Source organism: Lineus longissimus, chromosome 5 (assembly GCF_910592395.1).
Source record: "Lineus longissimus chromosome 5, tnLinLong1.2, whole genome shotgun sequence".
NCBI classification, from domain to species: domain Eukaryota; kingdom Metazoa; phylum Nemertea; class Pilidiophora; order Heteronemertea; family Lineidae; genus Lineus; species Lineus longissimus.
This window is the reverse complement of record NC_088312.1, coordinates 5,221,482-5,232,708: the sequence shown is the minus strand read 5'-3', so window position 1 is coordinate 5,232,708 and position 11,227 is coordinate 5,221,482. Positions and strand designations below refer to the sequence as shown.

Below are 11,227 nucleotides of genomic sequence, written 5' to 3'. Positions count from 1 at the left end.
ATTTTACAATTATTTTCAAAGCAATGTTTAATACAGGATGTAAGAATTAAAAACAGTATGTCAGATGATCATTATTTAGCTGCAGACCTACAAGGACAGCTAAGAACCTTGAGTATCTTTAGAATTACATGTATATATGTGTAACAGCAAATCACAAATGAACCCATTCAGCCCTAATACTGTAAACCCAGTTGGGAGACGTCAAGACCTTCAGACAGCAGCGCCTCTCAAATAGTCTCATGAATTGAAAAGTATTCGTACAGAAATGGTGCTTTCACCTTTTTGCTGTTACAGATACTGACTCATATTACACAGTATTGCATCAGCAAATCAATGAAATTCATTGTCACCACATCATTATCAAAGAATTGTCTTTATGACTTTTGGACAGCTGGCACCACTAAACGAACATGCTTTTTATGGAGAGTTTAAAAAGTTTAAATTTCTCATTTAATAACAAATGTAGTGCTACAAACATTACTCTCGAGGTTCACAGATATGAGCAAAACTGGTATGGCATTAACCAATAAAAGTTGAAATAACACCACGAAATGATCAGTAGTTAAAAGGTTGTTAAACCATTTTAGAGAAAAAAACAAATAAATTAAAAGTATTAACCAGCGTTGATGATACACACAATGTATAGCGAGACAAGGTACAATATCTAAATGCGAGTATACAATAAGCTACCAGCAAAACTACGGATGCCGCTGCATGACACTGACTGTCACCAGGGAACATATGTATTGCATTGTTGACTTCTGACAAAATTCATATTCTGATGATTTGGACAAGTCTTGTCGCTACACATTTCCTATGTTGTTGGAAATGGAGAAAACACTATTTTCCTTTAAAAACAAAAACTACCATAGTCTCCCTACTTAATAATCTAGTGACCTAGAATCATGAAATGGCAAATTTTCAGCATTACATTAGTCTTGCCATTAAAATACCCAATGGCCTTACAAAAAATTCAATATTTCGTAGTGCTTACTGATCCAATACAAGTGCATAGGTCAGCACAACACAGTGAACATCTCCAAATTGTGTCCAGCCAAATGGTATTGTTGTTTTCTCTTAAAATACCAATACACCTCCAAACAGAATCCTGTCAGCCGTCGAAAAATAGTCTTGTTTGAATATCAGTACTTGGTTACTTTAGCCCTTTGCTCTTCTGAGAGCATAGCCTGCCAACAGCTTTCCCCCATGAATATGTGTTTACTGTACGGTAAACTTTGCTCTTCTGAGAGCATAGCCTGCCGACAGCTTTCCCCCATGAATATGTGTTTACTGTACGGTAAACTTTGCTCTTCTGAGAGCATAGCCTGCCGACAGCTTTCCCCCATGAATATGTGTTTACTATATGGTAAACTTTGCTCTTCTGAGAGCATAGCCTGCCAACAGCTTTCCCCCATGAATATGTGTTTACTGTACGGTAAACTTTGCTCTTCTGAGAGCATAGCCTGCCAACAGCTTTCCCCCATGAATATGTGTTTACTGTACGGTAAACTTTGCTCTTCTGAGAGCATAGCCTGCCAACAGCTTTCCCCCATGAATATGTGTTTACTGTACGGTAAACTTTGCTCTTCTGAGAGCATTGCCTGCCGACAGCTTTCCCCCATGAATATGTGTTTACTGTACGGTAAATAGAACCTGGATAAACTTCAGCAAATGTAAAGTTAAACTAGAAAATTTCAATTTTACATTTGCCACTGCTTTTAGAATGAAACTTCATAATGTCATGATGAGAAAGTGTTTCCCGCAAACTTCCATTTTGGCCCACACCAGACGGCTGTACCCCGATGCCCTAACCATCCAAGCCATGTTACTCAAGTGGATCTGTTTCCAAGCCAGTATCAGATAGGTCACGCACCCACGAGCGATTGTCCTCCTTCTTCAAGTACATAATGACTTGTTCTTTCTTGTACTGAAACAAAAGAAGTTGTAGCTTCACATAGAATTTAAAGCACGAGATTGAGATACAAGTTTAGTCTCAATGAGTCAGCTGTACACCATGGATGTGAACTGATTTAGAACGTTTGAGCCAACCAAATTTGAGGCTAACATAAATTGCTCCAAGTTATCTTATAAGTTTTGTGCTAAACTATCAAATCTTTCTGATGTGTATTCCAATAACCTCAGAGTAATACTGACAGAGCACCACGGTATAATCTAAAATATATAAAATATATTCACCACAGTATAACAATCATAAGGCACAATTCTATCAGGGAGTTTCCGGACCTTGAAGCGATATTTGATCACCTTCTTCTTCTTCTTGTCTTTGACTGATGCATTCATCAACAACGACCTGCAAACAAATGGATAGCTCACTATAGATCCATGCACTTGATTGGGAACAACGTACATGTACTTACATGACGTAGTGTTGGCCGTCGTCACGTCACCATGCATTTTACATTACTGTAACGTGACGTGACGCGACGTTTTCGTAAACGTTGGTCCCAATCAAGTGCATGGATCTATAGTGCATCGAATTGGAGTAAGGGTTCGGAGGAGAAAGTATCAATCCTTGACTGAAGTCAGGCATCATCATTATATCAGAGAAGTGTCCAGTCCTACTACAAACAATTCTGTTCAGGGAGTTCTACGGTACTCGCAGTTCTCGGACTTACTGATCTTTGTACTCCACATCTACCACTGACCCATTCCCTGGCACAGCCTTCATTCCTTTGAGAGTCATCTTTTTGGTGACATCGAAGTCTGGTAAGACAGCTGTAACCTTGACGAAGCCATCCGGATCATCATCATCATTGGTCACTACACGGAGGAGGCAAGAACAATGAATAAGTAAGGTTAGAATTCATAAACAGAAACGGAGAGTAAACAAGTAGCCCTAGGCCCTACGGCTAGGCCTAGGCTACACATGGGATTCTTGTACACTACATGTGTAGGCCTAGTGGTTGTACACTTTTCCCCAACACATATATTGTGCAAGGGAAAAAAATTTTCTGGGCCACGCAGGCCTGAAGAGGGATATAACCTCCTTCAATTAATCAATAAAATGTATACTTTGAAGTTGGGATTGATTGAAAATAACGACCTCCCAAAGGCCCACGAACTTCCCCATCATCTACACCAGCCATTTTTTCCCGGCGGCGCCATCTACTGGACCGCGGATACACTATTGACCAACAAACCACACCTGATAACAACTGATATTCTGTTTCATTTATTTGTTTGTAAACTAAACTTTAGATAACTAGAACTAACTAATTCTATAAGAATTATTATGATAAATCAAAAGATGTGTAGATATTATTGATATGGTTCTTTTTATTTTATGTACAGATTTCTAAACACAATACTGATCTGCATAGTTCAGAAATGATACCAAACATGACGATTAAGTGTGGTATTGTATATATCCAGATATCCATTTCTTTCGGGATGCAAGGCTAAAGTGTTTTAACTGTAAAGTCTTTCAGGAGCCATCTGGGCTTTCAAGATATACGCTCGGCCACATGGTTACGTGACAGATGAAATCCAGCTAAGGTTACAGCATTTGATCAAGGCTTAAATCATGAAACTGATGAAAGAAAGGGCAGTCCTGTTTTTTGTTTATGCATAAGCTAGTTTCATGTCTTTATGATAGATCATCAGGGGCTTTCACAAAGGGCTGACAGCACTAGCCCGATTCCACCACATGGACCAGTCTGGTCTGCTTCTACCTCTGGGTGGTCCAAGCTTTCTGAGTGCACCGAGCTTTAAGAACATGACAAAACATCTTGTAATATTTCTTGTATTTATTGATCTGCCAAAGGCAGCCATCTTATCAAAAAAATTTACAATAAATATCTGAAATCAAATGATATCAGACATCTCTGGAACTATCTTGCAGGTGACTGCATCAGATCAGCTATGGTCAAGTCTCCGACACAGAGTTATTTGTTGGGACTAAGAAGACCAAATTCCACAATCTATACAATGTAACATAGTACAAGTACTGAAGATTTAGAAATGGGCTATAAAATATTCTTGGAATCAACTGCAAGACAGGCCCAAGGGTCTTGTGGAAGTACATGATTTTCTTCACTTGAAGCTGGTCTGGAGACCTGATGAAAAATGCCATATATATACAAGCAAGAGAAGATCTAGAGTTGCTTTATGCTTTGTGAGAAAACTGGTTCAACCTGACTCAACTGCTGTACATGTACTTTTCGAGATATCTGCACCAAATCACCAAGCCCAGTTGTGATACATGTACATATTCGTGGGAATAGCATCCAAATGTATCACAATAAAGACAGGTTGTCAAGTATCCCTTTCAGTCAGCCAAACACGAACCATCTTTCTCAATCCAAGATTCAGCCAAGTTAAACAAAATAAAAATTGTAAAATTAATCAACATCCGACACGCTCCCTTCGCCATCATCTTGGCCTTGAGATACATGTACTGCTACCGATGTGGCACTTTCACTACTAGTTGCTGCTGAAGAGGAACTCTCACTATCAGTCGCTACAGAAGTGCCACCATCACTTATAGGCACCACTGGAGTGCCACTATCATTACTAGTGTCGCCCTTATCGGCAGTGGTACTATCACTACTCGCGGCATCCTTATCTTCAGAAGATTCAGATGCATTAGTCACAGAAATGCTAGCACTATTGGAACCATTGCCATTTTTGTTTTCTTCTGCAACCACAGTATCACAAGATCCTTTCATCTCGTTTGACACTTCAGCAGTCGAAGACGACACCTCTGGATCAGATCCTGATTTATCAGTCTTTGTATCATTTTGTTCCGTTATGGTTTGTTCGGCAGTGCATTCGTTACTTTCACATGGAACAGAGTCCTCAGGTTTTGTATCTGTACCATTTCCAGTTCCTCCACAAGTTTCCTCCAGTGCTGGACTTGCATCTTTCGTTGAATCACACGGACTGGCACCTCGGGATGAGCTTCCTGTGGCAAAGAGAGAAAATGAGATTATAGGAGATCATCTTCATTGGCAATGGCAGCAATGTGTTGTCTTCAGCTATTTCATCTTGACCACGCAGCATTTATGCGGTTTTTCATAAAATAACAGTATATTGGAAAAAGATCAGCAAAAAGGAAACATTTTCGAAAGGCCTTGGACTTCTGGTGCATTTTCAGGGCTACTGACGTCATAATATGCAACCCAAACGAAGGAATTTCTCAATCTGGAGCCCTTACAGCTGAACAAACCCCAGAATCCAAGATAGGGCAGAGAGACGCCCGAACAAAGTTGAAAAATGTTACGCACCCGATTTCAGCGTGTTCCTCTCCACCTGTAACGCGCGGCACAACTTCTCCAACTTCTGATTCTTCGACTGTAACTGAACCATCTCCTGGTCTCGCCGCTGCTTCTCCTCAGCCATCTCTAGACACACCTTATTACTATTCTCACACCGTGTTTTCCACACCATCGTCTCTTTCTCCAACTTCTTGATTTTCTTTGACATCTGCATTGAAATATAATGCAAATGAAGTACCTCACACAGTGGTAGTTTAGCAAAGAAATTAGTGTGCCTTACTTTGGACAGAGAGGGAGGAGGTCCTATCAAGATGGCTGAACCAAACCTTACATCTGTTACATGTAGTGTACCCACCAAGAGAAGAAACCTTGTCACTATGTACATCAAATTACAGAGCAAGAGACACCCATAATGTCTTCCTCAAATTAAAAGGTACAGTACTCTAATTACCTTTTCCATTTCTCCTTTGAAAGTGTTAAAAACGTCATTACTTTTCTGAAGCGTTGATTGGAAATCTTCGTACTTGTCTGTATAAAGCGCTAGCTGCGTTCTCAGCTGCTGTTCAGTCATCTCCAACAACTCTACCTTCTTTTGCGATTGTTCGAGTTCTAAAAATAGCTGAAAAGATATCGGAATATATAAGAAGATGCTTGGAGCTTCATATAAATGTGTTGCGAAATGTAATTCATAATATTTACAAAGGGAACTCAATGGTCAAATCTTAGTTACTTACCAGTTGTTTTTCTTTACAATCTTTCTCCTTTTCTTGCGCCAGTGTTAAATTTTGGTTAAAAACTTTCTCCACTTGCTGAAAATAGGATTTAAGAAATAGCAGTATCGCTAGAGTATATCAAAAGCCTCCCTGCCTCAGCATATTGGTCCTTTTTCTTTTCCACATTAACAATAATGTGAATAACTTCAGTCTCCATTTGGTGCCTAAGACTGCCATGGCTCCACTTCTGTAGTTTCCTAGAGTTTAAGTCTACAACAGACTGCAAATCATCATCTTTGTTAACAGGGCTAGAAATTCACTTAGGGGACCGAGGCAATTGCCTTGGCACCCTTTTGTGACTGAACTATGCCTTATTTGGGGGAACACTATTAAACTACACTTACAGTTTGAGCTTTTTCATAATTGCCAACCAGATCTTTGAGTCTTGTTGCTAGTTCTATATTCTCCTCCCTCAGCTTGGTGTTCTTGGAATAATTATCCTGCATCTGAGACTGGATATCGGTGATCGTCGTCTGAAAAAACAACAAAATATCTATAAATATACTGTGTTTACTGTGGCCTATTCTTTTCGCAACTCAGCTAAACTACATGTATTTCAAATTGAAATGATATTGTATAGTTGTGAAATTAGTCAGGAATCACCATATATCAGCTATTTTTTCTGAATACAGAATGGGCTGTGATTATGTGAGCAATTATTTTCTTACCTGAAAGCGATTTGCCACCTCCCTCCTCTTTTCTTCCTCATCTTTCACTCGAGCTAAACTTTCCTCCTGAAAGAACAATATTTCAACCTGCAATCACTTTTTCATTGATATTTTGGGGGTAATACTTGAACTCTTTCTTTGTAATTAGTTACTTTTGGATGGTTTGTTGAGTAGGGAAGGGGGTTAGCCACCAGACCCTGTAATGAGCACACCTTGCTGTCGAATAGAAAAGTTATGGTCCTGTTAGCAAAGACTATAGACTGAGACAGTTCTATTTTGACCGGGAGTTATAAATTACCTTGATGAGTTTATTGTGCTTTTGTAACTCGCGGCAGAGATTCTCCATTTTGCTCTTGGCCAGCAACGCCTTGCTGTGATCGAACTGAAGTTGTTCCTTCTCGCGCATCATCTGCACAAATAAAGAGGACAATCTATCATTGAAGGACACAACAGGATACAGAGTATTTTTTGTACCTAAACATCTTAGTTTTGATCTCTTTACAACAGTTGGGAACCACAATATCTTCAAAGAAATTATTTCTCTTGGCCGTACCTGAGTGACCTGCTTCTGTGACTGTTTATGCCCAGCTTGTACCGTTTTGTGTTCTTCAAGTAGCTCAGTATACTTCTTGCAAAGGGCAGCCAATTTCTCTTCAGGTGAAGTCAAGCTACTCAAAGCCTTTAACACGTGTTCTGAAAATATGAGAACTCAATACTTGTAATTCTGATCACACATCATGACTGTTTATAAAACACTTCAAAACACTTACACAGCAGGTCAGCTGAGCTTAGAGTAACAGCAGACAGTTTTTGGGCAAGGAAGAGGTGCGGTACAGTATATGTAATGTCGACAGCAGGTTTTGACTCCAGAATTTCTCCATTCAACAACAAAACCATGGATTGGTTTTCATTTTCAATGATGTCAGAAAATTTGTAACTCAAGTTGGAGTCCATGCAATGCCTGATGCTGTCAGAGGAGAAAAACTATCCATTTTATATTTCATCTTGACCCAAAGGAGCTAGTATATGATACTGGTACTTCGCTAGTATTTCAGGAACTACATGAGTGAACGTACCAATACTCTTGTCCTCCTTTTTCTTGTCTTTAGATTTACCAGAGTCACGAGACTTTGCTTTAGACTTTGATTCCTTCTTATACGGTTTCTTCTGTTCCTTCACCTTTGAAGCTGATGTATCAATGACAGGGATAGGCTCTGGCTCCTGAAAGATGCCAAAGAAAGATTAGAAATGAACAAAAATAGTTGTTCAGCTACAACCCAGGTAAGACTCCGAGGCTAAAGTGATTTTTTCTCTGAAAATTGACTGGACATGTCATTGCTTCGGAAGTTTCCAATTTCATGATTCTCTCACCTTCTGGACTGGTTGAACTTTGACCACATCATCTTCGACGCTATCTTCCTCCTCCTCTGCTGAGCCTTCCTGTGGAGGAGACCCATTCACTTCTACTATATCATTTGACACCAGCTCAGATGCAGCACATTCTAGGAAAAAAACGAAAAGAGCAATGAAGAAATGAAAAGGAAAAGACATAAAAAAATACACATACAGTCGTGAGAAGAGAAATTTCATTAGAGGAAAGTTCACATCTTTTGGGAAGTCTAAGAAATTGACATAATACTGCAGAAGAATGCTTCTTTTTCTTGTTGCTTGATCTGTACGCTTGATAAATTTAGCTAGCCCGAATACCAGTTTACCAGCACACGTTCTCCACAGCTTAGCCTGGTCTTCTAGATCCTCTACCAACCAAGTTTGACTAATTGTAAGTTGTAATAACTAACCTTCTTCTTCTTGTGACTTATTCTCCTCAATATCCTCAGCACCTTCACTCACAGAAGTCTCAACTTTTTCACCCTCCTCCTGCTGTTCGTTTTCAGGCTTCAATTGCTGTTCCGGTGCCTCATTCACAGCAGGCTCGGTAGCTACACTTTCACTTGGCACAGATGGCTCGCATGGCTCGTTTGTTTCTTGTTGATCCATTGTAGGAGTCGTGGTTATTTTCTCTGACTATAAATACAAAGAGGAGAGCCAGGAATGAATACCAGTCCAGACTAATGTAACATTTGGGGTGGGCCCTGTTGGAGTGTGGCATCCAATCCTCCCAATATTGTACTCCTCGAGGAACAGTTGGCGGTCAATGCTCTTTTCTAAGAAGAAGAGTTTCAGTTTCATTTTCAGTGTACACAGTGAAACACTTGAATGAGCTCTGAATCTGGTAGCCCACTGATTCAGCAGAAAAGGAGGAATATCGAGGTCTTACAGAAAATCGGAACTTTTTGAGTCACCCTCAAATTGAGTTACTCACAGGAGGAATTTTAGTTGTTTTAGATCAGAAGAAGGCGCACTGCATAAGCCCATTGACCTCTTTTCGTCTAGACTACTGTCGTGAGTATTAAAAGTAGTGCTAAGCAGTACAATTTTTTATAGTACAATAGCCATTCTCCAAATTTGTCTGACCTCAATACATGTCTTTCTTATCTATTAAAAAGTTTTAATTTCTAGGCCACCCATTTATATCCTGGAAATTATTCATATTTTTGTACCTTGTGAGAAGTAGAACACGGGTAAACACACCAATGCTGTGTGGGACAGGTATAAGGTAGTGAGCAAATTTCACCCTTGACCAAATACGCCGGTCACTTTTACAGTTCTGCTGCCCTGACTGCAGCTGTGGGGATACGAACCCAGTCTTTCTCCAATCATATGCAGTACATGTACATACATGTCCATGTACAGTTCGTGTGCAAAGAAGTTGGGCATACATTTAATATTCAATACAACCTTGTTAGCTACACTGGACATGTACAGGTGTGAACTTAGGCTGGCCATTGCAGCACCTGCATGAAGCCTCCATGCACAGGTACTTGTATGTGCACATCAGTTACACTATAAACCTGAATTCTTAGCAGCTGACTCAGATGATTGCTACAACAAATGTACATACAGTTTGCACATTATACTAAAGTAGAGAAAAAGATTGATCTTGGATGAATCCACACAGCATAACACAAATAGGCCTACACAGTAATAAATAATGAAAGCAGCCCTACATACTTGTTGTCCCCATAAAGCAGTTTGGATTGCAGACCACAAGGAGGCAATAAGCTGCCTAGAAGCGCCACACGGATTTTCAACCATTAGAACTACTGGTGAATACCAAAGGTGCTCTCTCACCAGCCTCCGCAGAGTCTGTGATTACTGATATACATGTACCTGAGCAAATGTTAAAAATACACTACATACAACGGTAGTCACTCAGGACGTAGCACAAGCAGCAAGCGCACAGGTATCAATGAGAACGATAAGTAACCGCCCCCGCTAAAAAAAGTAGCTCAGCTCTGGTTAAAATAAGTGTTACTTTGAAGTCGTATAGAGCCTTTACATATCAGCATTTCAACTGACCTCGGCGAAAAAAATGTGCTCAAGCCAAACAAATCGAATGCGTACACTAAGAACACATCAGTAGGTCTAAGCTTCGGATACATCATGGCATGCGACACCGGTTGTTGCCTAGGCTACTGTTCGCTTAGTTTAAGCCTTTTTGGTTGGGCAAGTATCATTATTCACATCATTGACATTGTCTCACATCTGTGGAATTTTCGGCTTGATGCGGACACAGTACAGTAGTAAACTAACTCAACTGCTCTCATTGACATTGTACCCGACTCTCTTGACGTCTTGTCTTGATTTCTCAAGAATAGAAGTTGCAATACGACAATTAAGAAGTTGGCCCGAAAGTGGCGACGGTACGTTTAATTTGGGAGAATGGGAGACAGCAAAAATGTGGAAATGGGAATAATTGCATCCTCGCTTTACCACTTTGCAGATTCCACATTTCGGCAGTCTCCCATCGTCGACTAAAACGTACCGTCGCCACTTCCGCGGGCCAACTTCTAAGTGTTGTCACTGCCATTTCCTCCCTCGGCTGTGATGAATATGATGGTATCCAGTCTCTGGTGATGATGGACTATACACTACACTCACGACACGCGAAAGTGTACAGTGCTAACATCACACCATCCACACTTCATGACATGCTGCATGCAGGCTTGTGCATGCATGCACATGTCCTGAACAGGGTGAAAATCACCAAACAGAAACACCCAGCCCATGCCCCTAACACCGACAAATAAAAGTAAAATTTTATATACAACTGGCAACCAAGTGGTAAAGAATGTTTCTGACACATTATTAAGGTTGATTGAGTGGTAAACACTTACTGTTGGGAGCTTTTTCGCGAATATAAATTTTCGAAATTTTTGATCATGGAGGCAGCCATGTAAGTGACGTCACAACGGGTCGTTCTAATTTGCTGATTTTACTGTCCGCAAACTACTACGACTTGAAAGTTTCAATGTTTGGAAGTCAATGCCAGCTTTGTTACCAGCTATTTTGAAACAAAATGCTCCAAACTTGCTCAGAAGAATATGACCATTATTGAGATTTAAAATTAGTGAAGAATTTGATTTGGCTCTATATTCATTTTTGCCATGCATTATTTTGCTGATTTTTTCAGAACAAGCAGATGTTT

At 40.1% G+C, this 11,227-nt stretch overlaps 2 protein-coding genes across 4 annotated transcripts; both read right to left on the bottom strand.

Moving 5' to 3' along the window:
* Window positions 1-11: 11 nt before the first annotated feature.
* LOC135488145 (uncharacterized) lies at window positions 12-3,119 on the bottom strand. Its single transcript, XM_064772616.1, has 4 exons — window positions 3,065-3,119; window positions 2,637-2,781; window positions 2,197-2,311; window positions 12-1,927 (listed from the first exon to the last, which is right to left on the bottom strand). The coding sequence occupies exons 1-4, from the start codon at window positions 3,105-3,107 to the stop codon at window positions 1,826-1,828; spliced, it is 405 nt and encodes a 134-aa protein (XP_064628686.1). The 5' UTR covers window positions 3,108-3,119; the 3' UTR covers window positions 12-1,825.
* A 643-nt stretch (window positions 3,120-3,762) lies between these two features.
* Window positions 3,763-10,974, bottom strand: LOC135487728 (alpha-taxilin-like). Of its 3 annotated transcripts, none has more exons than XM_064771796.1 (12): window positions 10,917-10,974; window positions 8,478-8,703; window positions 8,050-8,180; window positions 7,755-7,899; window positions 7,232-7,371; window positions 6,977-7,087; window positions 6,679-6,744; window positions 6,355-6,483; window positions 5,972-6,046; window positions 5,689-5,856; window positions 5,247-5,445; window positions 3,763-4,924 (listed from the first exon to the last, which is right to left on the bottom strand). In XM_064771796.1, exons 2-12 carry the CDS (start codon window positions 8,674-8,676, stop codon window positions 4,362-4,364), a joined length of 1,926 nt encoding a protein of 641 aa, XP_064627866.1. In that variant the 5' UTR covers window positions 8,677-8,703; window positions 10,917-10,974; the 3' UTR covers window positions 3,763-4,361. The 3 variants fall into 3 exon arrangements, with proteins under 3 accessions (XP_064627866.1, XP_064627865.1, XP_064627867.1); XM_064771795.1 differs by lacking the exon at window positions 10,917-10,974 and adding an exon at window positions 9,751-9,864; XM_064771797.1 differs by lacking the exon at window positions 10,917-10,974 and adding an exon at window positions 9,002-9,098.
* Window positions 10,975-11,227: the final 253 nt, after the last annotated feature.

Coding starts and splice junctions, on each gene's coding strand:
- LOC135488145 (XM_064772616.1), bottom strand. CDS start 3,107: ATGGCTGGTGTAGATGATGGGGAAGTTCGTGGGCCTTTGGGAG. Junction 2,782..3,064: donor AGTTCGTGGGCCTTTGGGAG/GTCGTTATTTTC, acceptor TCCTCCGTGTAG/TGACCAATGATGATGATGAT. Junction 2,312..2,636: donor GATGTGGAGTACAAAGATCA/GTAAGTCCGAGA, acceptor ATTTGTTTGCAG/GTCGTTGTTGATGAATGCAT.
- LOC135487728 (XM_064771795.1), bottom strand. CDS start 9,834: ATGGTTGAAAATCCGTGTGGCGCTTCTAGGCAGCTTATTGCCTCCTTG. Junction 8,704..9,750: donor CTGCTTTATGGGGACAACAA/GTATGTAGGGCT, acceptor TTGTATTTATAG/TCAGAGAAAATAACCACGAC. Junction 6,484..6,678: donor AGGTGGCAAATCGCTTTCAG/GTAAGAAAATAA, acceptor TTGTTTTTTCAG/ACGACGATCACCGATATCCA.